The sequence below is a fragment of the Hyperoodon ampullatus genome (assembly GCF_949752795.1).
Source record: "Hyperoodon ampullatus genome assembly, chromosome: 11".
NCBI classification, from domain to species: Eukaryota; Metazoa; Chordata; class Mammalia; order Artiodactyla; family Ziphiidae; genus Hyperoodon; species Hyperoodon ampullatus.
In genome coordinates this window covers 38,927,123-38,953,037 of record NC_136924.1, presented here as the reverse complement: position 1 = coordinate 38,953,037, position 25,915 = coordinate 38,927,123, and the positions used below count along the sequence as shown (strand labels likewise).

The 25,915-nt window shown below is 49.4% G+C and overlaps 2 protein-coding genes across 5 annotated transcripts in view; both read left to right on the top strand.

Moving 5' to 3' along the window:
• PACSIN2 (protein kinase C and casein kinase substrate in neurons 2) overlaps positions 1-864 on the top strand; it is a gene marked incomplete at its 5' end in the record, with an annotated part of 40,316 nt that extends 39,452 nt beyond the window's left edge. For both annotated transcript variants that reach the window (XM_079715161.1, XM_079715160.1), the window contains one exon: positions 477-864. In XM_079715161.1, the coding sequence (XP_079571287.1) occupies positions 477-589 (113 nt within the window). In that variant the 3' untranslated portion in view covers positions 590-864. The remainder of the gene's footprint in view (positions 1-476) is intronic.
• Positions 865-13,511: 12,647 nt separating this feature from the next.
• Positions 13,512-25,915, top strand: part of ARFGAP3 (ARF GTPase activating protein 3) — a gene marked incomplete at both ends in the record, with an annotated part of 51,072 nt that continues 38,668 nt past the window's right edge. For all 3 annotated transcript variants that reach the window (XM_079715985.1, XM_079715984.1, XM_079715983.1), the window contains 2 exons: positions 13,512-13,580; positions 18,910-19,028. In XM_079715985.1, the coding sequence (XP_079572111.1) occupies positions 13,512-13,580; positions 18,910-19,028 (188 nt within the window). The remainder of the gene's footprint in view (positions 13,581-18,909; positions 19,029-25,915) is intronic.

Genomic DNA, 25,915 nt, shown 5'->3' with positions numbered 1-25,915 from the left:
AATGAAGGCACCAAGACCATGGCAACAAGTGCTGGAGGAGATACAAGAAGATCAGGCGGGCCAGGGCCCAGGGGAAGGAAGGATGGCAGTACAGGGCTGTGAGGGGGATGGCACGGACCCTGTGAAAGGATTCCTCTGACCTGGCCTGGGACAGTCAGGGAGGCAGAAGTCCTGTGGCATTTAATTCTGCAGTCTCTGTGGGAGCCCCACTGGCAACTGAGAACGGCTTGCTTTAGGATCACTGTGTGAAAGACCGGGACCTTTAGATCTCTCAGAGGCCCCCATGGCTAAACACGAAACCTCAGATGCAACTTGATAGAGAAAGAGCCAGGCCCTCGGGCCACGTTGCCCCCAGGAGAATGCCTGCCCTTCCCACCCAAGTTAGGGACCCTCTCTGGGCCCAGGGTGGGGGCTAAAACATGAGGGTGATTCTCTGACCCTGTGGTCACCAAGACTGCTTCCTTTTTGTCTTGCAGGGGATGAGCTGACCAAGATAGAGGATGAGGATGAGCAGGGCTGGTGCAAGGGACGCTTGGACAACGGACAGGTTGGCCTGTACCCAGCGAATTACGTCGAGGCGATCCAGTGATGGGCTGGTGGGCTGGCTGGCGGAGGGGTGGAGGTGGAGGTCCCAGGAGCTCTGTTAGCCATTGGCCCCGGCCTCTGGTGCCTCCAGCCAGCTGTGTGGGCATCCACTCCTTTTCCTGCAAAAGATGATGGTTCCATTGCTCTTGGCTTCATGGTGTCTCTTGAAGGCAGACAAGCTGGTCATTTTACCTGGGACTTGGCACCCTTTCCACAGTGCAAATGGAGAGATCTGAGCACAGGAAGATGCAGTACAACAGAAATCGCCGGGACCCTCCCCTGCCCCCGCTCTCCCACTCGCTGTGTGTTGGCTTATCATGGATCTGTATATTCTTGACCTTGTCTTTCCTCCTCTCCTCCAAGTCCATGGTCATGGTGGGTTCCACTGATTACTTTCTCTGATGAGTCCCATCACCTGCAACTTAGATGAACAAACTTACATGCCATTTTCTGAGGGAGGACTTTGAGGTTTTTAATTTAAAGGCTGTGTACAGTTACTTTTTTATATACATGTTCTTCCATTCATTTATACTTAAATTATGGCATAGACGGATGTACACCAGTCTTAAGGAAATATCTCTATTTCCATGTCGTACTGTTAATCAACCATGCCACCGCCTGGGGCAAGCTGCGAGGGCCCGTAGCTCATTTGGACAGACAATGTTTGAGACAAGAGATTGCAGTAGAAAGATGGGAACACATGGTTGGATTCCTGTCGTGAACGCTGTCCACATTTGGGGCATCCAAATGTGAGTTTCGCAAATAACCTTATGTAGTACCCTCTAAGTCACCATATTTAAAAGCTATTTTCACTCTGTGCTTAAAACTTCACTCATGCAAATTAACAATTTTATCAGTGATTTGAAAGGTTAAAAAATAAGACTAACTTTTCAAGTGAATGCATCTATAGTTAAGATGCTTTATATTAGACTGTCATGTCTTGGTGTATATCTGTATATATTATTTGATATTCAGAGAATCTAAAGAGCTCGTCTACTGTGTTAATGAGATTTAACAGCTTTTGACAGTGGGTTTAATTTGTAAACTGCTTTTAGACCGTGGCATTTGGGCACAGGCCTGGCTGGTCAGCTGAGACCCTCCGGGCTCGGGCCCTGGGCCTCTCTGAAGTGGAGCCTGCTGTAGGGAAGTCTGTCCTCACTGGCTAGCTGTGGGTCCAACTTCTAACTAGCCTTAGTCCTTTCTGTAGCAGAACACTGTACAAACCTCCCGTGTCTTTCCAGCAGTTGCAGATTTCACTGTCATCTGTATTCCTCCTGAGCAAACAAAAGCTGGCTCTCACCCTGCTAGCAGGAAGGTCTCTTCTCAGCATCCTTAGTCATCAGGGAGCAGGAGTGCTGGGGCAGGAAGCTACACTGTAATCATGGGGCAGGGGAGGGAGGGATAACCTTTATTTTGTGTAACTCAGACATTGGAGAAATGGCTGCTGCCATCACAAGCTATGCATTTTATTCAGTGTTTCCAGTGAGCTTGATGTCTTGCTTGGAAAATGGATGTGTGTCTGTCTGTCATGAACACTTACCAGCAGAAATCCTCATTCCTTTGCTACAGATGTACCAAAAATTGTCACGTCTTTTCAGTTTAGGTGTTTCTTTAAACGCATAGTATTTTAGAAAAAAAATCAATAAACAGTTGCTCTCGTGAGTATGACAGTCTCTGTGCTGTGTGTGTGCCTCACGCTCTCATCAGCTGGTGGACATGTCTTCACTGGCATTTATGCACCAGCTCTGGAGCCAGGCAAGATCCCAGGTACAAGACCACTGCCCAGGGGGCCGTGTCCCTGTCCCACTGCCCCTGCCAAGCTAGAGGTTGGGGAGTTGAGGCACCAGAGCCCCTTGCAGTTCTTCTCTCCCCCAAACCTGCCGCTGTGTGGCCTAGGCTCCCCCAATGTGGGCAGCAGGCTGGCGCCTCCCTACCCACTCCCCAAGGCCCAAATAGCAGGACCAGACCAGAGACCACTCATCACCCAAGCTTCCTTGAACATATTTCCTGAGCACCCGCTGTGCACTGAGCCCTCTCTACTTATCTGCAAAGAAGATGCCCATCTCCAAACGTGCTGTGAGTGAGATGAGTCTCCCCGTTTCCATTTTACAGAGAAAGAAGCAGAGGCTCCAAGAGCCAGACTCACCCAAGGAGTCCCCGCTGGTCTGTGGCACCAAGTAAAATCCCTGAAGAGCCCTCCACCCTCACCCTCGGGGTTGACCTGAGTCGAAAGGAGGCCAGGGCAAAGCGGGAAAGGAGAGATGTGAGGGCTGCCGGACTCACTAACGTCGGTCAGGCTGCCAGAGAAGCGCCCCATCTGGGCACCAGGCCCTCACGGGTGCAGGAGCGAGGGGGTAGCCGCCACGCCAGTGTTAAACTCTGCCAGCTCATTAAGGGGCAAGGATGAATCTGTCATCTGCCACCTGGTCTGATGGTGATGGGGCCCCTGCTCTCCACTTCTGAGGAGGAGCTGGAGCCCATCGCAGCTGCCTGCTGCCTAGGGCAGTCACCAGCTTCTGCCTCTCCAGCCCCAGGCTCCTCCGAGAGACAAGCTGGGCCAGAGCAGAAGGGAGGGGTCAGAGCAGGCACCCAGTCCCGTCTCCTGAGCTGGGCCTACTGGGCCAGCCAGTCCTGGGCTTTTGGTGAGCTCATGTACTGTGATGCCAGCGCATGGGGGAGGCTGGAGTCACCCCACTTTGCAGAAGACACAGAAGGCCTGGAAACTCAAGTCCAGTGACTTGCCCAAGGTCCTGTGACAGAACCGTGATTCAAACCCACATCTGCAGGATTCTCGAGGGCAAGCCCGTCCTCGCTTCCTCCACTGGCGGATAAAGAACAAGGTGGGTGAGCAGGAGGAACCCTCAAAAGTCAGGCCGAAACAACTGCTGCTCGGCGAGGCCCTTTTCTCAGCTTCCTGTATCCTCAGAGCTCCTGCAAGGAAGCCTGAAAGGCCCACACTGCCCACCTACCCTCTCCTGTCCTGGCCCTCAGGGTGAGCCTGGAAACCTTAACTCGCTCCTGGGCCTCATCTTCTCAGGCGAGAGTGATACCTGCCTCCCCGGGTGGGGGTTAGCATAAAGGGGTGAAAGGCCACAGGTGCTCAGGAGATGATAACTTTTGCCATGATAATGCGTGACACCTCATCCTCCTCGTCCCTGTCCCCGGTCAGGACCCTCTGGCATCCTTGGCTGCCCCTCCCACGCCCTCCGTGCTGGGCCACTGAGCCCTCTTTGCCTCTCTGTCCTTCCCCACCCCCATAGCCACTGCCTGGGCCAAGCTGCCCCTTCTTCCCCTGGATCACTGCTGCATTCACACCACCCTCAGGGGTCCCCAGGGCCCTCAGCAGCCCACCCCACTTCCCTCAGCAGGGCAGGGGGGGAGTATTTCCTCTCTAAGCCCCCCAGTAATGCCCAGAGGGCAAGTGACCTCTGGCCTAGTGACCTGGGCAGGGATCTGATGCTGCCACAGTACGAGCTAAAACACTGGGTCTTCTGAAGTCCCTGCAGATGGAGGACAGGGCTGGCCTCAGTGTCCCAGGCTTCCCTGCAGGGCCCTTATCCACCTGAACACAGGCAGGCCGGTCCCCTTGCCTGGACTGGCCTTCTCTGGGAGGCCTGTGGATCTGGGCTGTGCCAATGTCTCAAGTCCTAGGGGGCAGGCTTGGGGGGCCGCTTGCCACCCATGGGATAGGGGTGTGGGAAGCTGAGGCACCCCTCCTTGTTCCTGGGGCAACTGAGGCCAAGTGAGGGTCAGGAGTGACGCGCCTGTGGCCACAGAGCAAGTGGCTGGAGGAGCTGAGCCAGGTCTGACCCCGAGTAGCCCCTCCTGGCAGGCATTTTGCTCCCTCCCTCCCTATTTTCTGTTCCTGGGCTGTATTCATTCATTCATTCAAGCATTTCTTGAGCACCTACTGTGTGCAAGACTCGGTGGTGCCAGGACAGACATGAGGAAGGGCCCACGTTTGCCTTCAGGGGACTCCAGAGATCAGGGACAGACGGAGTCACTGTGATACTGGCCGCAGTGGCCAGAGAGGAGGGGGCAGGATGGTCTCCTGAGTGTGCATGGTGGATTCTGGAGGTCAGCCTACAAGTCTCAGGAAATTTGGACAAACAGGGCCTCCCAACCCAGCTCCAAGACCCTAAGGGGTGGAGCACTATGGGGTCCTTGAGCTGTTTCCCCCACTTCCAGCGGGAAGTGTCCCTGCCTGGGTGGAGGTCAGGCTGGGCTGTGGGCAGACTGGGGGGACCTCCACCCCTGTGGTCCCTGAAGCCCGAGCAGGTGCCTGAGCCTCTCTGAGCTGGGTGTCCAGAAGCGGGAGAACTTGCCAGGTCGGGGCCCTGATCTCAAGGTGTCCTGGAAACTACCTCTCGTCCCCCCACCCCTTCTCACAGCCCCAGCTCTCTCCAGGGTGGCAGCTGCCCTCTCTGCGCCTCTCTGCGCCCCTGCCCAGACACCGGCAGGAGGTGTGTGCCCCTTTCTGGGCCTTAGTTTTCCCTTAGACGGGCCCACAGTGCCCTCCGGGCTGGTTTTCTGTGGGCTCTGGAGGGAGCAAGTAGAAGGGCCGGGCCACAGTGCCTCAATGGACAGACCTGGGGCCCCCTGGTGGAGAGGCCTGGGCCCAGGATAGAAGCAGCTCTGCTGCCCGGGGAAGGACAGACCCAGGTTGAGGTATGAGGCTCATGCCCCACCAGGCAGGGCCACTGCTAAGCACAGGGTCAGAGGAGCCAGGCTGACCCCGGCACTCTTGGGGGACAGGCAGCTTCTCAGCCTGCTGTTTCCAACCAGCCTTGGGCTAAACATGTATCAGCTACATGCCAGGTCCTGTGCTGAGCACATTTCCCTGCAAAGGATCATAGAAATCTCACGATGTATGAGCACCATTTTATAGATGAGGAAACAAACGAGAGAGCTTGAGTGACTTACATCGGGCCACACAGCAAGTCAGGGTAGAGGTGGGGTTTGAACTCCGCTGCCCAACTCTAAACAGCAGATGCTGTTGTCTAAACTGCTGGTTCTCAAACATCTAGAGGGCTTGTTACAACCCAGCTTGCTAGGCCACATTCCAGAGTTTCTGAGTCACCAGGTTGGGGGTGAGGCCCAGGGCTTGCATATCTAACAAGTCCCCAGCTGACGCTGACCCAGGACCACCCTCTGAGCAAGTCAGAGCTGCCCAAAGTACCAGCAATTCCGTGTCCTCCTTGATTTGTTCATACAACCAGCAGATGCTCCTAACCCAGCTCTGGGGACCCAGAGACTGATCAACCACAGTCTGGGCCGAGGAGGTGGGCACGGTATGGACAAAGAGAGCCCAGGGAGCAAGGGACACAGGCCAGTGTGACCTCCCATCCCTGGCAAGGGGCAGGGAGGGTTAGGAGGCAGCCACGTAGTAGAGGGAGAGGTGCCTCATGAGGGTCGGATGGGCACCTTGTGTCCCTGACCCTCAGTTTCCTCATCTGGAAAATGGGGAAATGGTTCCTATCTTTTCTTTTTTCATCATCATTTGGGGTCAAGAATGTGAAAGTGCTTGTTAAAACACACAAATATGAGGCACCTTGTTGTGAAAGTGATCTCACCCCCAAACACCATCCTAACTCAAGCCAATAATAACCAAAGTATGCAGACCCCAGATGGAGACTCCGGATCCTCCCCAGCCAGAGGCTGGGCGTGAATGCTTCCTCCAAGCCATATATTCATCCATCTCTGAAACTGTACAGAAGAAGTCTGGGTTTTCCACACCAAAATCTGACAAAATATTTTTTTCTTCTCTGAAAATTAATGAGTCTTACAAAGGTGTAAAAACGAAGCCAGTGGTTAAGAGCATGGACTGTGAGGTCATAGTCTCTGCACTCAGACTTGGCTCCAATTGTGGGACCTTACTTAGCTATGTTACCTTGAGCAAAATACTTAATTTCTCCGAGGCTTGGTTTGCTCATCTATAAAATGGCAATAATAGTAAACATTTGTATTTCACTCTGTGCCAGACCCTGTTCTCAACTCTTTAATATTTATTAATATTTAACAAAGCAGCCCTATGAACTAGGTAAATATTATTATTCCTATTTCTATAGGTAAGGAACCTGAGGCACAGAGAGGTTAGGTAACTTGCCCAAGGTACCATACAGCCAAGCTAGCTAGGTTCAGAAGTGGGTGGTGCAGTGCAGTCCCTGCCCACTAGGCTGTGCTGTTGGACAACGAGGTCGCCTGCCTCAGAGGGCGAGGATGTGCCTTCCCCCATGTGGCTCTCATTAACATACCTACCAGAATGGGAGTTACCCCATTTCAGAGACACCGGACCTGAAAGGCCCTCCTCCGTGCTCTGGAGCGCCTCAGTGCCATTACTGGCACGTCTTCTTGCTTAAACAGCAAGCTCCTTGGTGCAGACACTGGGCCTTAATCTCCTCTCTAGCCCCAGTGCTTTGGAGCGAAATTGAAAAGAAAAAATGAAATCAATTTTGGACCACCCAATAAAAGTCAGATTGGACTGTTTTAGACCTCTTCAAATCCTCTGTGGAAAAGGCTAGGAAATGAAGGAAGGAAGGAACAGATGAACAGATGAACTGCATAAATAACATCACTCTCTGAGGAAAGGATAACTAACACCGGCCGTCAGCGGGCTAAAGCCCTGACATGCAGCATGGCAACCGAAGGCCACAGAAACCCGAGTGCCTGGCCAAGAGGTCTGAGAACAAACAGCCCCGAGCCGGATGGCATTTGATCAACAAGGTGAAACTGACTGCAAGCGAACTGTGTGCGGCTCATTGGCCACTTCCTGGTCAAGATTAGCCAGGCTGCTCCTGCCCCTCTATAATAGTTTTCAAATAACAATGTTAATAACCATGCTGTAGTTGTAAAAGGAACAAAGGTTCAGATGAAAACTTGGAAACTAAGCAAAAGTATTCAGAAAAACATTAAAGTCCCAACATCCAGAGGTAATACTGCTGACATTCTGGTGCATTTTTTCTAGTCTTTTTTCTATACATACACATGTGCCCATGTTTCACTGTCCTTATCATTAATGTGTGTGTTTTTTACAAAATTGGGATCATACTCTAAACGTAGTTTGGTACCCTGCTTCATTCTCTTAATATTTGATCATGAGCATTTTCTCATGTCCCTAATATGTATGCTTCCACTAAAAATGTTTAATGGCTGCATGACATTCCATGTGTTAGAAGTCTCATATTGCTGAGCACGTCTTTGTTTCCCATCTTTTTTTATTTTTTTTAAGGTATAATTTACATACAGTAAAACGCACCCTGCTTAGTGTATAATTTGACAAATGCACATACGTCATGTAACCACCACCACAAACAAGATATAGAGCTGTCCCCTCACTCTCCAGATTTCTGCCTGGTCCTCTGTAATCAACCCCTCCTTGTATTTCCAGCCCCTGGAAACCACTGATCTGTCTTGTTTCCATAGTTTTGCCTTTTCCAGAATGTCATATGAATGGAATCATACAATATGTAGCTTTTTGTAATTGTCTTATCTTTCACTTCACATAATTCATCTGAGATCCATCCACGTGGTTTCATGGATCAGTTTGTTACTACTTATTGTGGGTAGTTTACATTGAATGAATTTACCATGGTTTGTTAGTCCAAGTGAAGGATATTTGGGTTGTTTCTAGTTTTTGATTACAAATAAATGTGTTATAAACATTCAAGTACAGGTTTTGTGTAAACATAATTTTTATTTCACTATACAATTATTTTTTATAATATTGTAATGTTGCAAATGTCACAGTAATGAGGATTCTAAATCTTTTATCCCATTAAAGGCGGAAATGGCATCAGCTTAAATTTCTTTTTTTTTAAAAAATAAATTTATTTATTTTATTTTTGGCTGAGTTGGGTCTTCATTGCTGTGCGCAGGCTTCCTCTAGTTGTGGCGAGTGGGGGCTACTCTTCGTTGCAGCAGTGCACGGGCTTCTTGTCACGATGGCTTCTCTTGTTCTGGAGCACGGGCTCTAGGCGTGTGGGCTTCAGTAGTTGTGGCTCGCGGGCTCTAGAGCACAGGCTCAGTAGTTGTGGCGCACGGGCTTAGTTGCTCCACGGCACGTGGGATCTTCCCGGACCAGGGCTCGAACCCGTGTCCCCTGCATTGGCAGGCAGATTCTTAACCACTGCGCCACCAGGGAAGTCCTAAATTTCTATTTTTAAAAAATCAGTCAAGGGGCTTCCCTGGTGGCGCAGTGGTTAAGAATCTGCCTGCCAATGCAGGGGACACGGGTTCGAGCCCTGGTCCGGGAAGATCCCACGTGCCGTGGAGCAACTAAGCCCGTGCGCCACAACTACTGAGCCTGTGCTCTAGAGCCCGTGAGCCACAACTATGAGCCCATGTGCCACAACTACTGAAGCCCACACACCTAAAGTCCGTGCTCCGCAGCAAGAGAAGCCACCGCAATGAGAAGCCTGCGCACCACAATGAAGAGTAGCCCCCACTTGCCGCAACTAGAGAAAGCCTGCGTGCAGCAATGAAGACCCAACCCAGCCAAAAATAAATAAATAAATTTATTTTTAAAAAATCAATCAAGGTGAATTCCCTGGAGGTCCAGGAGCTAGGACTCCACTCTTCCACACAGGGGGCACAGGTTTGATCCCTGGTCAGGGAACTAGGATCCCGCAAGCCACATAGTGCAGCCGAAAAAATGGGGGCGGAGAGGGCATTTGTGAATTTCCAGAAGTGTTAAACCAAGCAGGACTCCGCAGGGCCCTCCTGGGTACAAAAGCCCCTCTGTGTCCCCTGTCTCTTGTTTGTGAAAAACGGCTTTAGTCTCCCAGAACTTCCGAGTTCCAAAGACCAGACTCAAGCAGCTACTAATCAAGGAAGTGAGGAAATGCAGAAACAAAGGAAAAGCAGTCAAGAAACTAGTTCATCAATAGAGCAGAGTCCTAGTTCCTCCTCATAACAATTGTCATAACAATCTGATGCATCTTTGAGTTGTTCTGCAGAAACTAAGACCCCACGCAGGTGGAGGTTGCTGACTACACACTGACCCCAAGCACATTGACCCCAGACTGGTTGGAACCAGAAGGTTCCTGGAATATCACCCTGTTAACTCACCACCAACCAATCAGAAGAAAGCCCATGAGCTGAAACCCTCACCCCAATGTTGCCTTTAAAACCCATTTCCTGAAAACCATCGAGGAGTTTGGGTCTTGGAGCATGAGCTGCCCATTCTCCTTGCTTGGTGCCTGCAATAAACACTGTGCTTTCCTTCACCACAACCCAGTGTCAGTAAACTGGCTTTGTTGTGCAGCGGGCAAGCAGACCCAAGTTCAGTTTGGTAACAAGTGCACTGCCTGAGCATATATGGATTAGTGGAAATCAGAGAAGACTGGGAATTCCCTGGTGGCCCAGTGGGTAAGACTCCACGGTCCCAGTGCAGATCCCTGGTCGGGGAACTAGATCCCGCATGTATGCCACAACTAAGAAGCCCGCATGCTGCAACTAAAAGATCCTGCAGGCCACAACTAAAGATCCCACATGCTGCAACTAAGACCTGGCACAGCCTAAATAAATTAATTAATTAATTAATTAAAAAGGAAAAAAAAGCAGATAAGGTTGCTCATGATTCCATGAGCTCATTTTCAAAAGTATCTGACCTGTACAGAAATGGCATGTCTGAGATAGTGTTCACTTTGTTAGTTGCCTGCCATTCCAGTTCTACAGGGATCAAGCCAATAGCCACTGCAGTCACCCACTGACAGTGTACCTGAGGGGGATTCAGGATGGTGAAAAACAGGAATCATTCTGTCCTTTGGATACTGGCCCTGAGATAGTTAAGATACACAACTAAGGAAAAATTTCAGTAACCCCAGATTCTTGTATCTCCCCATACAGAGAAAAGCACTAAAATCATTAACTTGAGATGTCTGTTTTTGTGATTCCCAGTAATCTTTTGACGTTCAATTACATGTTTTTTTCCAGCCCCCCTCCCCAAATTCATATATATCCTGGCTCCTCCCTCACCTCTTTGGAACAGTACATCAAGGCCATCTGAAAGCCTGTCTCCTGGGTTAGAGTCCTCAGGAAGACACTGAATAAATTCAACTCACAGCTCTTACATTGTGTGTGCGTGTTGTTTTCTTTTTTAAGTCAGCAATTTGTTTTCTTTTCAGCACTAACTAAAGTCCACCAGGGCAAGGATGAGATCTGTGCTTATTCTCACTTTGTGATTCATCATATGACTATGTAAGCATGTCTGGTTTTTCCTAGAGTGGCACTTGGCTTTCAGCAAGCTCCTGTCTGACTGGATGGACTAAATAAACTAAATGTTGTCTCACTTGGCCAGAGCCACACCAGGATATCCCCATAAGACACAGATGGCAAGGACAGTACCCAGAGGGCAACGTGGGCCTGCCTGTTGGCTGGGCCCTTCTTTCAAAGCTCTTCTGTGTTCTATTATGCTCAGATCTGAAGCAATGAATTTCTGCCTACCCTCCTTTGAGAGCAAGAGGATTTCCTACCCTCTTCAGGATTTGGTATTACTAGATTTTGCTTCTACTCCTGGCAGCAATAGATCTTTGCTTGTAGCCTGAGGGAGAGTGAATTTGCTGCTTTTGCTTTCTAAAAGAGAAGGGAAGCGGGTGGGGTTTTGTGCCCGTCCCCCAAAAGTTGGATGCCTGCCCTACCAAGGGGTTTCTCTCTGGTGTCAGAGATCTCTGTCTCCATCTTTCTCATGAAGAAAGATTTCTGATGGAGGTTTACAGAAGAGAGCTTGTGAATGAATGTAAACTCTTCTTGTTTCTGAGGCTCCTAGCTATTCCAAATTGACATGCTAGCCCATGCTTGGCATCTAAGAATTCATTAAAATTTTAACTGATTTCCTCTCGCCCACTTGTATGGCAGCCACCTCTTTCCCCTGTGCTTTGCCAAAGGTGAAAGAGCTCTTTGTTCCAAGTGTGTTTGGAGAGGCTAGGCTCTCTTTGGAATTCAGTTTACCTGGTTGCTTTGCAACCTCAGCTCTCTGATGGGCTCAAGAGAAGTTATGATTTTAAAGGTTATCCAGCCTTTTCTCATTATTATGTTAGGAGTGACGTTCTTTGCAGCTTTCTACATTCTAAGTCCATTCCACGCATCCTTATTGAATGCATACTATGTGCCAGGCTTTGTTTTAGGTGCTGGGGATAGAGAGGTAGATGCAATACATCTGATCTCAAAAAATGTATGTTCAGTTGAGGGGAGTATTACACATTATGACATTAGGTGATAATAAGTTCTATGAAGAACGCTTAAGCAGATGATAGAAAAGAGAAAGATGGGTGTACAAATGGTATTTTTTTGGGTGTGTGTGTCCCCTTATGCCCCAACTAGTTTAGATACTGTCTACACTTCATTGCACTTTTTTTCTTCTTCTCAGGGATCTCTATACTGGAGACTGGAGTAGACAATATCCTGAATCTGATATATAACTTGGTAAGAAGATTTCAACTCCAAATAGTAAATGGGACCATCATTCCCATTCCCATCAGAAAGTACCGGACTCATAAACATGCCAGGTATTCTGTGTAGGGTCAAACCCGTACCTAGGGACACAAAGTACAGGGGTATGTATATACTTCTTTTTTTTTTTTTTTTTTTTTGAGGTACGCGGGCCTCTCACTGTTGTGGCCTCTCCCGTTGCGGAGCACACGCTCCGGACGCGCAGGCTCAGCGGCCATGGCTCACGGGCCCAGCTGCTCCGCGGCATGTGGGATCTTCCCGAACCGGGGCACGAACCCGTGTCCCCTGCATCGGCAGGCGGACTCTCAACCACTGCACCACCAGGGAAGCCCGGTATGTATATACTTTGACTCAATACAAGGCAGAACTTTCAGTCACAGCTGAAGCTTACTGTAAAAGTAACTTACTGTTCTGGAAGGTAATACATTTCCCTTCCTTGGAATAGTTCCAACCCTGCAAGCTTCCAACTTCCCTGAGAGCATCTAACCAGACAGGTTGAAAGACCACTGCCAAAGCCTTTGCCAGGGCTTCACTGGGAAGCTGCTCTCCTGCCCTGCTCAGCACTGATTCCCCATCTCTCACCCCACTGTACAGAGGAGCAAACCCGGCTTTAGAGACGTGATCTGACCAAGGTCACAGAGCTGGGAAGGAGCTGGCTGGACTGAGCTTGGAGCCAAGGTTTGCATTTGACTCCAAAACCTGTTATCCTTCTCCTGACCCATGACACTTACCTAGTGGCTCCACACCCACTAACGCAAAACAGGCACCTTTCTCCAAGCGTTTAAACCCTCCAGCTAGTTATGTCGGCCGAGAGTAGGAAAGGGCCAGCTTCTTTTCTTGTCTATATTCATCAGATCTGACTGAGCGCCTTTTGCCTCAGGAGAACTGCTGACTCTCTCACTGACATAACCCAAACTGATCCTTTTCGCCATAGGACGCTTCCCACCAGGGCTCAGGCGACTAGAGAAAATCCGGCGCCTGGACTGAGTCCTCGGGTGTGGGGAGCCGGCGGGGAGGCCCTTGCCCCGTAAGTTTCCTCCTTTGCCACTTGCAGTGACAGGATCTGCCGCTCTCACAGGGAGGAGGTGAGAGGACCTTGGCCGAGGAAGCAGTCCGTCAGCCGAAGCGGCGGTGGCTCGACCAGCCGTGCGCGCAGGCACAAACCCGACCCGGGCCGGGCTTCGCCAAGCACTGCCGGGAGTGGAGGCCCCGCGGAGGCCTGGAGGAGGCGCGCGAGCCTCCTGCGTAGGAACCCGGGCGGGGCCTGAGTGGGCGGAGCCAGGGGCACGGTTAAGCGAGGGCCACCGGGCAGAGTGGCGCGTGCGCTCCGGCAGTGGGCGGGGACATCGAGAGGCCGGGTCTGATCGTCACGGGCAGCCCCGCCCTTCGGCCATCGTCTACCTCCCGGAGGCGGCAACCGCTCCTGCTCTCCCCTTCCCGGTTGGTGGGGCCAGCTGCGCCTCGTTTCTTTGGTGACCATGGGGGACCCCAGCAAGCAGGACATCCTGACCATCTTCAAGCGCCTCCGGTCGGTGCCCACCAACAAGGTAACGGCCGCCGGGCGTGTTCAGGCTTGCTTGGCATCCTTGCCGGACCCTGCGGGAGGCCCCTGCGGCGCCAGTGGCCGCGGCCGCGGCCGCGGCCGCGGGAGGAGGAGCCGGCCCGGCCTGTGACACGTCGCACTGTGCGGCCGCAACGGCTGGGCCTCGCCTGGGTCCGGACTGTGCGCCGCCCCGCAGCTTCAGCAAGGGAGGGGCGGGGTAGGGGGCGCACCCCAGGGTCCGAGGCAGGGCGGGCACCTGGGAGTTCTGGGGGCGGGAGGCGAGAGCATCTGGGGGTCCCGGGGGCGGACACTTGTGGGCTCCTACCACCGGGCCGGGGAACTTACGGGGGGCGGAGGAGGCTTTTGGTGGGGGCGGAGTGGACACGAGTTCCTGAGAGAGCTGGGTGCGAGCTCGGGGGCCCGAGAGAGGGCTGGGGGGCGTACCCGCGGCTCCTGCGACTGGGGGCGGAGACCGCAGGCCACCTATGACCCAGCCGGGAAGCATGCGCCGGGCCAGAAACTCCAGCTGGTAGCGCTGGGCGCTCGGGGAAGCTCGGCTCGCCCCCTCCCCGCCTCCGAGCTCACCTCTGAAGCTCCTCAGGGAAGCTGTGTCCTCTGGTGGCAGCCTCAGTTTGCCTGTTTGATAAAGCTGCTAAGTGATCGCTGCTAAGTGATCGCTGCTAAGTGGCTTCGCGCTCTTGTCTCTTGCTAAGAAAGCCCACCACAGACCCCTTCCCCTTCCTTCTCTTTTGTCTCTCTCTTTGGAGATGGGGGTTTTCCTTTTTTTTTTTTTTTCATCTCCAGAGACTGTCCCTTCCCCCCACCCATGACTCTTACAACTTATCGCTACTGGCTGGAGATGTGGTGGTGACACATCGGGCTAAAGTGACACCCTCCGCTGAGGATCACAGGTCAGAGTGGAACCTGGACAGTGCAAAGGGCCGTCGTGTCAGCGTGGACTCTGTGTAACTCTGTGTAAAACTCTGGTTTTACAAAACTTAGATGTCTTTGTTTTAGGTCTAGGTGGAGGGGAGCCCATGTTTTTACAGCCTAAGAGAAGTGAGCAAGGAAACAGTTTATTGGAGGTGATATCTGATGAACGTAGGAAAGTCAGGAGGGGAAAGGTTCCAGGAATGCTCCAGTGCCGATTTCTTTGCTATTTCCTTGATTTTCAAATTTAGGTTAATCTGTTTATAAAGAGGCGTTGATGTAAACTAGAGCAGATTAGGATCTGCAGTTAGCAGTGTGGAAACTATACTATTTTTGGTCTGCTTTATCTCAGAAACCCAACATATGTTCTCTTTGACTGAATTCATCAAAAGATGTCCCTTTTAAATAAGAAGTCAGTGTCTTTATACCAAGAGCACTTTTGAGGGACACGTGGGCTTGCTTGTAAATTGTTATCCAGACCCTGGGACTTCCTAACTGTCAACTTGGGCAGGTTACTTGACTACTTTGTGCCTTATTTTCCTCATCTGAAAATGGGGCATGAACTAGATCTAATTCAGAGAGTTACTGTGAGGATTAAATGAGAAAATCCAAGAAAAGCACTTAGAGCAGTACCTGTATATACTGGCCCTCGATACATGTCAGCAATTTTTTGTTGTTATTATTATTTTAATTATGAACAACACACTTGTAGAAAATTTTATATTCTGTAGTAGGATTCATAAAAGCATTGAACAAAAATATTTTCTGGTAGTGTTCCACAGTATTGGGCTACATTTTTTTTTTTTTTTTTTTTGCGGTACGCGGGCTTCTCACTGTTGTGGCCTCTCCCGTTGCGGAGCACAGGCTCCGGACGCGCAGGCTCAGCGGCCATGGCTCACGGGCCCAGCCGCTCTGCGGCATGTGGGATCTTCCCGGACCGGGGCACGAAGCCGTGTCCCCTGCATTGGCAGGCAGACTCCCAACCACTGCGCCACCAGGGAAGCCCTGTGCTACATTTCTTTTTTTTTTTTTTTTTTTTTTTTTTTTTTTTTTTTTTTGCGGTACGCGGGCCTCTCACTGTTGTGGCCTCTCCCGTTGCGGAGCACAGGCTCTGGATGCGCAGGCTCAGCGGCCATGGCTCACGGGCCCAGCCGCTCCGCGGCATATGGGATCCTCCCAGACCGGGGCACGAACCCGTATCCCCTGCATCAGCAGGCGGACTCTCAACCACTGCGCCACCAGGGAGGCCCTGTGCTACATTTCTTGATTAAGACTTTTTATTTGATTGTTAATAAGAAACGATTACCTAAGCAAAGATGAAAACTTTTAGTTTTAATGATGTGGAAGAGTTAATAAGCATTTTTAAAATGAGATGATTAAAAAGAGCTCTAAGACACACAAGACAAGAAAGTACTTAAAGAAAAACACCTCGGTTTACTTTTAGAATGTGGTGTCCAATTCTCCCTCTCATGTGTGATGGATCTTTACTCTGGATCAAAGGTTTTAACTCAAAGGGTCAGTTTTCTAGTTTGTGAAATCCTCCCTTGTCTCTGCTGTTCCCTTAGTGTTATATTGATTGTTTGAGTTATTCAGCAAATATTCATTCAGCAAATACCGGTTAAGCACCTGCAGCGTGCCGGGCACTGCAGAGCACTGAGGATGTACTGATGGAAGAAGATACAGGCTCCTGCCTTCAGAAAGCAGATGGTCTGTCTAGTGCCTGGAGGACAGATAAAGGGCTGCCTGGCGGGGTAAGAGGCAGTGTAGTGAAGGGGTGACGAGTGAGCTCCGGAGCAGACTGCCCGGGGTCCAGTGCCTGTGATACCACGTCTTAGCTATGACACTTAACTTCATGTTTCCTTAGTTTTCTCTAACTAAGAGGATGAAAACTGGCGCTATATACTCTGCAGGGAACTTGAAATGTGCAAAGTGAACATGCAGGGCCCTTGTTTCAAAAGTACTAAGAATTTCAAGATGAGACAGCAGAGCATTAACCACCCATGGGCCCTTCTGTGTGCAGTGTCCTGTGTGACTGCGTCGATCACACACAGGCCCGGAAGCTGGCCCAGATGGGCATAAGAACAGTACCTTCTTGTAGGGTTGTTATCAAGATTCCGTTGGCCAACAACAGTGCCTGACATGGAGCAAACACTCAATATTAGCTGTGATTTCTATAGTAATTATTCTCACCATGTGGCAAAAAAAATTGTTCATCCAAAACTACTTTTTATCACCATAAGAACTGATATTCTGCTTAGAAAACCATATCTCCACTTTGGTTTAGGATTGCCCATCAAAACAAAATGGAGTCCCTGCTCCAACAGAGAGCCAGACTTGGATTTCGAACTGCCCTCTGACCTCAGATCCCACAGGGCCCAGTCTCGGCTCGTGAGCTCTTCCACCACCTGCATTTGCATTTGGTGCCTACTTTGTGCCAGGCTCAGTGCTCAGCGCTCAGCTCAGGTGAACAAGGCCCCAGCCCTCACAGAGCTACATTCTGCAATTCCTCATCTTTTTTTTGTTTTCAGGAGAAAGAAGGATTATTTATTTATTTATTTATTTATTTTTGGCTGCCTTGGGTCTTCGTTTGCTGCGTGCAGGCTTTCTCTAGTTGTGGCGAGCAGTACACGGGCTTCTCATTGCGGCGGCTTCTCTTGTTGCAGAGCACAGGCTCTAGGCCCATGGGCTCAGTAGTTGTGGCTCGCAGGCTCTAGAGCGCAGGCTCAGTAGCTGTGGCGCACGGGCTTAGTTGCTCCGCGGCATGTGGGATCTTCCCGGACCGGGCACGAACCCACGTCCCCTGCATCGGCAGGCGGACTCTCAACCGCTGCGCCACCAGGGAAGCCTATTTGTGGAGTTTTTACCACTCCGTTGTGCTGATGTTAATTAATTACAAATATTAATTCCATGACAAGCACTGTGTATTTTAAAGTACTTTTGTGTCCTGTTATCAGATGAAGAATGTTTGACTTCAGTGTTGAGGGGGCTGGTGCTAATTTTGGAGCTGGTAATAAGTTTTATAAGTTGTTCATTTGATTAACATATATTTCCTGAATGCTTTGTATGGGTAGATCACTATTTTTCAGGCTCTGTGGGAGATGAAAAAACACACAGAAAACATTTATTGAGCGTTAGCCATGTCCGAGCTCTGTGCAGAAGCAGAAGGAAGGCGAGGTGAGGGAAGGGCCCCCGACGCTGCAGGAGCTCCGAGCTGTGCAGGAGGGGGCCCACTCCTTGGACGTGAGCTGTGTGTCTGAGTAATAACAGTGACCTGGACAGAGTGGAGGGGGCAGAGGTCATGAAGGACACGGCATTTCACGCAGGAAAAGCTCTCTCTATTAGCATCTATTGCGGAGCTCAGCATCTTAAAACAACAAACACAAGTTGTCTCACACAGGTTCTGAGGGCCAGGAACCTGGGGGTGGCTCAGTTAGCTAAAATATAGTTTTATTTTTTCTGGAAAACAATTCAAAACAAGTCTATTATTTGTGGAATTTTTAACTGTCCTGTTGTCCTGGCTCTAATTACTCATAAGTATTCATTTCCACGACAAGCACTGTGTATTCTAAAGTACGTTTGTGCTCTTGTTATCAGGTGAAGAATGTTGACTTTAGTCAGTGCTACGGAAGGAAGGCTCAGGGCTTCTCAGGAGGCTGCAGTCACCGAAGGCTGGGGCCTCCACTCCAAGCTCACTCACGTGGTGGTCAGCTGGCCTCCACTCCTCACTGGCTGTTGGACTAAAGGCCTCAGTTCCTCTCCACGTGGCTCTCTCCACTGGGCGACCCACTGCCATTTGGTAGAGAGCCACTGCCCAGGGAACAGTAAGGCCTTGGGCATTTCCAGCAGGGGACATCCCTGTCTAGTGTTCATTCATGTGACTGGTAGGAACCCTGTTGACGCTTCATGCGTGAGTCATATTTGAGACAATAAACACATCTAAGTTCTCTTCACTACGCATACTACGTACTATTATAATAGATATGCAAAAATATCTAACTTACATAATTAATGCATTATATTAATAGTCTATTGATAAATAATTATATAATACAGTAACATTATTATAATAATAAAAGAAATAGAAATTTGAGGTTTCAAAAAAAATCTAGGTGAGATATTTTCTAATAACCAGTTTGTTTATCTATTATTCTTTTTTTTTTTTTTTTTTTTTGCCGTAACGTGCAGCTTGTGGGATCTTAGTTCCCCCACCAGGGGTTGAACCTGGGCTCTGGCAGTGAAAATGCTGAGTCCTAACCACTGGACTGCCAGGGAATTCCCTCTAATAATCAGTTTAAATTGTAAAGATTAAGCAGCTTTCAAGCCAAATCCTGTATTGTCCTATAGGATGGCTCATTTGGCTAGTAAGAATTGATGAATAACTGAATTTTGAAATGTTCTTTCAGGTGTGTTTTGACTGTGGTGCCAAGAATCCCAGCTGGGCCAGCATCACTTACGGGGTGTTCCTGTGCATCGACTGTTCGGGGTCACACCGGTCGTTTGGTGTCCACCTGAGTTTTATTCGGTAAGGGGACCTTTCCTCACTGGGGGTGGGAGTGATTACCTTGTTACGTGGGTCTCTCTCCCCTTTTCCTTTATGTTTGCTTTGACGTCAAGTAAAATGAGAGGTTGGTTATGAGTCATGGAGATTTAAATCTTATGTAATTGAGTAAACTCGGAAAATGAGTTATTTTCTACTCGGTCGCTGTGCTGTAGAGCTTGGTGTGAGAGGAAGCGGTGTTGAAGCCACAGTCGGAACAGAAGGCTTGAGGCAGCATCTCCTTTTCCTTTCTTGTCTCTGATAATTAGCAGCACACAGGAGTCTTGCTCTGACGCCTCCTGGGGGAAGGGGTCTCTGTCGCTCCTCGAGGTGGAGAGTCACTGCAGGTGGCGGGAGACCCTCGTCAGGTCAGGACTGCGCTCCCAGCAAAATCCGGCAGCTCAGCCTCCAAGGACACTTATAGCAGAGCCCGAGGGAATGATTTTTGCATGAATTTTAGTGGCAATTTCAAATGTTTGCAATGTGAAAGACGTGGGCTGCCTGGGCCCCTCTGGCTAGTCCCTGTCTCTGCTCTGACCTCTTGGTAGTAGCCTCTCTGGGGCCTTTGTGGCCATCAGAGAAAGATGCCCCCTCTGGACACAGTCCCACAGTCCAGTAGGAGGCTGAAAGTTCAGGTGCACCCCTGAGCAGTCGTGGCTCAGATCTCTGTACGGCTGGCCTCCCCAGGTCAGTTCACCTATTTCCCTGCCAGTTCTTTTTCCAGGGAAGGAGCCAGCTAGGCAGGCAGGCTGTTTGAAATCATGGCAAGCAGTTTTATTTTATATTATGACTTAGGGAATACTGATTCTGCAGTGTGATTACCATAAAGAGCATTTGTTCCTGTAGGGTAAAATCTATGATAATTTGTAACGAGATATTTTGTATCCGGCGCAAAAACTATATAGTAATAATAAAAACATAACTTTCTTTTTTTTTAAACATTTATTTATTTATTTTTGGCTACGTTGGGTCTTCGTTGCTGCGTGCAGGCTTTCTCTAGTTGTGGCGAGTGGGGGCTACTCTTCATTGCGGTGCGCAGGCTTCTCATTGTGATGGCTTCTCTTGTTGTGGAGCACGGGCTCTAGGCGTGCAGGCTTCAGTAGTTGTGGCACGCGGGCTCAGTAGTTGTGACTCGCGGGCTCTAGAGCGCAGGCTCAGTAGTTGTGGCGCACAGGCTTTGTTGCTCCATGGCATGTGGAATCTCCCCGGACCAGGGCTCGAACCCCTGTCCCCTGCATTGGCAGGCAGATTCTTAACCACTGTGCCACCAGGGAAGTCCCCATAACTTTCTTTTTAATGTATTAACTGAAAAAAACTTTATGTACTTTCCTGAGTTCTTTTTTTCAGAAATCAATTTATCAAAGCAGAATGGGCTAAATATTATAGCCATAGAACTCCATAGGTCATGATTTAGAAAAGGGAATTCTCTTGGGTGTTCTTACTACTTCCAGAATATCTATCAGTTTCCTGTCTTCTTTTTTCTTAGATGCTGGACCCAGGATATTTTTAATACACTCTCCTGACCTTGTCTCTTTTTGAAATGTTGAGGCATTTGGTTGCCAGGGCAAGTTTATTCTTCATGTACTTTCTCCCCCAGGTCAGTTGTCAACAGTTAGCACATGGTGACCCACTCTGTCCAGAGGCCGCGATGCCTAGACCAAGGCAATGCGTAGTTTGTTGTCTTCCTTTCTCTCGTACTGTGCTCTTTCCCTCTTCCTCTCTGCGAGGTCCCGCCCATCAGAACCTGGCCCTCCCTTTTCCTCACCACTACAGCACAACACCAGTTTAAACCATTCCAGGAAATCAGGTGGTTTTCTGATGTGTTCCCCAGCTGAGGGAAGGGCTGCCTGAGAGCCTGATGAGGCTGGACAGCAGGGCCTGTTTGGGATGTTGCAAGTTTAATCACTACCCTTTTAAAAGTTAGATAAATATAACTGTGTGAATCATGATGCTTATAAATGATTCAAGAACAACTGTTTTAAAAAAAATCACTGTACATATAACCCAAGGGCAACAGTCTAGGATTTGGGCAAGAGAAAGTCAAGGATGATAAGGGTGCTGAGGATTTTCTTTTCAAGAGGTGGAGGGCTGCTCTTTAAACGTTTTTTATTGATTAAAAAATTTACAGGGCTTCCCTGGTGGCGCAGTGGTTGAGAGTCCGCCTGCCGATGCAGGGGACACGGGTTCATGCCCCGGTCTGGGAAGATCCCACATGCCGCGGAGCGGTTGGGCCCGTGAGCCATGGCCGTTGAGCCTGGCGTCCGGAGCCTGTGCTCCGCAATGGGAGAGGCCACAACAGTGAGAGGCCCACGTACAGCAAAAAAAAAAAAAAAAAAAAAAAAAAAAATTTACAAACATTAGTTCACTGGGAAAAAAATCCGAACAGTCCCAGAGTATATAAAGTAGGAGGTGAAAGTCCCCACTCTAGAACCCCCTCCCTCTCCTTCCTCTCCCCGTGCTAGCTGGCTGCACACACACACACACACACACACACACACACACACACATACAGAGTCCCATTTCCCAGGCATGAACATATTAACAGTTTGGCATGGGTGGAATGTTTATTTAAAAGGAGGTTTTGTGTTTTTTTGTGTTTTTTAAATGTATTTCTTTATTTCTGGCTGCGTTGGGTCTTCGTTGCTCCACGCGGTCTTTCTCTAGTTGCGGTGAACGGGGGCTGCTCTTCATTGCGGTGTGCGGGCTTCTCATTGCGGTGGCCTCTCTTGTTGCAGAACATGGGCTCTAGGCGCGTGGGCTTCAGTAGTTGTGGCACACAGGCTCAGTAGTTGTGGCGCACGGGCTTACTTGCTCCGCGGCATGTGGGATCTTCCCGGACCAGGGCTCGAACCCGTGTCCCCTGCATTGGCAGGCGGATTCTTAACCACTCCACCAGGGAAGTCCGGAGGTTTTGTTTTGTTTTGTTTTTAAGTAGAATTTCAAGTCAACGAGTTTACAAAGGGAAAAAAATTTTAGACTATGGCTTTTGCCAAGCAAAAAGGAAAAGGCAGGTTAGGCATCTACAGAAATGGCAAGCTGCATTGGGAGCTGACTGCAGACTGGACCTGATTGTCTGGCCCCTTCCCACCCACCAGCACTCGGAGCGCTTCGCCCAGTGCCTGTGACGCTGAGTGTCCAGTGCTCCTCTCTCTGGCTCTGTTTATTCTCAAGTTCACCATTAAGTATGTCACGAGCTGTGACAAGGGCAGGGGGTCTCACCCTTGCGTCACTGTTGTTGGGCTGGGGGTACAAATACAACATAAATAAGAAGATAAACTATAAAGAACATTGATAGAAACAGAGCATTGTGTCTACTTCTGGTTGGAAAATTAGGCAAAGTGCAAAGGAGGAGGTCACATTTGCGGTGAACTTCGAAGGTCTGGTGAGATTTTGGTAACGGAGACAAGGTAGGGAAAAAGGAGGGCAGCACTCAGACTTTAAGAGAAGATATAGAGATGGGAAAAAGTGGAATGTTTAGTAGCTAGTTTTTATATGCATAGGAAAATGAGGAGAAATAAGATTCAAAGGGCAAGGTCTGTGTGACCTTGGGAGGGCCAGTCTGGGAGCTTAAACTTTATACTCCTGAGGCCCTTGTGGGGTACACGTGGGAAGGGAAGGCTGATGTGAGCCTGGGTGCCATAGGCGCCCCAGAGATTCACAAGGCAGTGCTAGGTGGGTGATAGGTGTGAGGATGCTGCAGCTTGGCTGCTGGGGGTCTGAATCCCGTTGCCATCCCTTACTAGCTCTGGGCATATTCCTTACCTCTCTGTGTCTCAGTTTCCTTCCCTTAAAAGTGGAGATGAGAAGGCTTATACTCATCTTAGGGCTTTGGGAGGAGTGAGCAAATGAACTCACATGAATCCTGGCACGTGGCCAGACCCCAGCTTGTTGTTTTCGTTTTTTATTTTTTTAATAAATTTATTTATTTTATTTATTTATTTTTGGCTGTGTTGGGTCTTCATTGCTGCACACGGGCTTTCTCTAGTTACGGTGAGCGGGGGCTACTCTTCGTTGCAGTGCATGGGCTTCTCATTGCAGTGGCTTCTCTTGTGGAGTACGGGCTCTAGGCATGCAGGCTTCAGTAGTTATGGCACACGGGCTCAGTGGTTGTGGCTCGCGGGCTCTAGAGCCCAGGCTCAGTAATTGTGGCGCACGGGCTTAGTTGCTCTGCGGCATGTGGGATCTTCCCAGACCAGGGCTCAAACCCGTGTCCCCTGCATTGGCAAACGGATTCTTAACCACTGCGCCACCAGGGAAGCCCCCCAGCTTGTTGATGATGATCTGATCTGAATTATCTGGGTGCCAGCTCAGTGGAGAGGTGCCAGCAAGAGGAGAACCTTTTTATGATGTTAGCTTAGAAAGGCAACACCTCTCATGATTTAAATCAATCACCCAAGCCAGTGATAAACAAATGGCTGCCTGGAAGCTGTTGCTGGGCTTGTCTGTAGGAGTCTGGATTAATTATGGTGTAATTTACTCCCCTGAAAAATTTTGATTACAGGGAGTTCCTTGGCTAGGACTCTGCACTTCCACTGCAGGGGGCAGGGTTTGATCCCTGGTTGGGGAACTAAGATCCCACAAGCCACGCAGCACAGCCAAAAAAATAAATAAAAATAAAAATTTTGGTTACCTAACTTTGTCATGTGTATTTGTGAGAGTCATTCGAATTTCATAAGTTTCTGAAATCCATTTAAATGCTCTACTTAAAAAAAAAATGCTGACTATGGTAGCCATTAGTGAAGCTAATTCATGCAATTTTTAAGGAGGTTATGTCTTGACTCATATAAGGATTATAGAGGTTGTGGGAAACCTGTTTTTTCATTTACCTAATTGGTTAACAGGAGCTATTTTATTAAAGTGACACGAATTCTCCAACTTCTCTTACTTTCTCTTCTTTACTGTTTTCTTAGCACTGTCACAGACCCCTTCCTTTCACATAGCTCTTATTGTAAATTAAAGGTAAGAAGCCACCTACAGGGAGTCGCCTCCTCTTGTAGGAATGGGAACTGATAAGCAATTCAGGTGTCTTCTTATGGCTGACTGTATTCAGAGTCCATTATCACCAACCTTTTATTTCGAAATTTCAGTGTTATGAGAGAAAATCCCTGTCAGGTCAGTTCAAGAACAATTAGTTCTTACCTCTTACCTTTATTTCTAAGAAACATATACAGAAATGTTTGCCTTTTTTTTTTTTTAAAGAGAGTTTAGGATTAAAAGTTGTAAGGCAGATACAGCCACTATGGAGAACAGTATGGAAGTTCCTTAAAAAACTAAAAATAGAATTAACATATGACCCAACAATCCCACTGCTGGGCATATACCCAGAGAAACCATAATTCAAAAAGACACATGGGGGGCCTCCCTGGTGGCGCAGTGGTTGAGAGTCCGCCTGCCGATGCAGGGGATACGGGTTCGTGCCCCGGTCTGGGAGGATCCCATATGCCGCGGAGCGGCTGGGCCCGTGAGCCATGGCTGCTGAGCCTGCGCATCCGGAGCCTGTGCTCCGCAACGGGAGAGGCCACAACAGTGAGAGGCCCGCATACCACAAAAAAAAAAAAAAAAAAAAAGACACATGGGGGGCTTCCTGGTGGTGCAGTGGTTAAGAGTCCGCCTGCCGATGCAGGGGACGTGGGTTCGTGCCCCGGTTCGGGAAGATCCCACATGCCGCGGAGCGGCTGGGCCCGTGAGCCATGGCCACTGAGCCTGCGCGTCCGGAGCGTGTGCTCCGCAACGGGAGAGGCCACAACAGTGAGAGGCCCGCGTACCGCAAAAAAAAAAAAAAAAAAAAGACACATGGGGACTTCCCTGGTGGCACAGTGGTTAAGAATCCGCCTGCCAATGCAGGGGACACAGGTTCGAGCCTTGGTCCAGGAAGATCCCACATGCTGCAGAGCAACTGAGCCCGTGCACCACAACTACTGAGCCTGCGAGCCACAACTACTGAGCCCGTGTGCCACAACTACTGAAGCCCGTGCGCCTAGAGCCTGTGCTCCGCAACAAGAGAAGCCCCTGCAATGAAGCCCACGCACCGCAACAAAGGGTAGCCCCCGCTTGCTGCAACTAAAGAAAGCCCGAGCACAGCAACAAAGACCCAACACAGCCAAAAAAAAAAAAAAAAGCACAGGCACCCTAATGTTCATTGCTGCACTATTTACAATAGCCAGGACATGGAAGCAACCTGAATGTCCATCAACAGAGGAGTGGATAAAGAAGATGTGTTACATATATACAATGGAATATTACTCAGCCATAAAAAGGAACGAAATTGGGTCATTTGTAGAGACATAAATGGACCTAGAGACTCATACAGAGTGAAATAAGTCAGAAAGAGAAAAACAAATATCGTATATTAACACATATATGTGGAATCTAGAAAAATGGTATAGATGATCTTATTTGCAGAGGAGAAATAGAGACACAGACATAGAGAACAAACGTATGGACACCAAGGGGGGAAAGGGGGTGGTGGGATGAATTGGGAGATTGGGGCTGACATATATAAGCTATTGATACTATGTATAAAATAGATAACTAATGAGAACCTACTGTGTAACTCAGGGAACTCTACTCAATGCTCTGTGGTGACCTAAATGGAAAGGAAATCCAAAAAAAGAGGGGAGGGACTTCCTTGGTGGCTCAGTGGTTTAGAATCTGCCTGCCAATGCAGGGGACACGGGTTCGATCTCTGGTCCGGGAAGATCCCACATTCCACGGAGCAAGTAAGCCCGTGTGCCACAACTACTGAGCCCACGTACCACAACTACCAAAGCCCGCGCGCCTAGAGCCCGTGCTCTGCAGCAAGAGAAGCCATGGCAGTGAGAAGCCCGTGCGCCACATCGAAGAGTAGCCCCGCTCGCCACGACTAGAGAAAG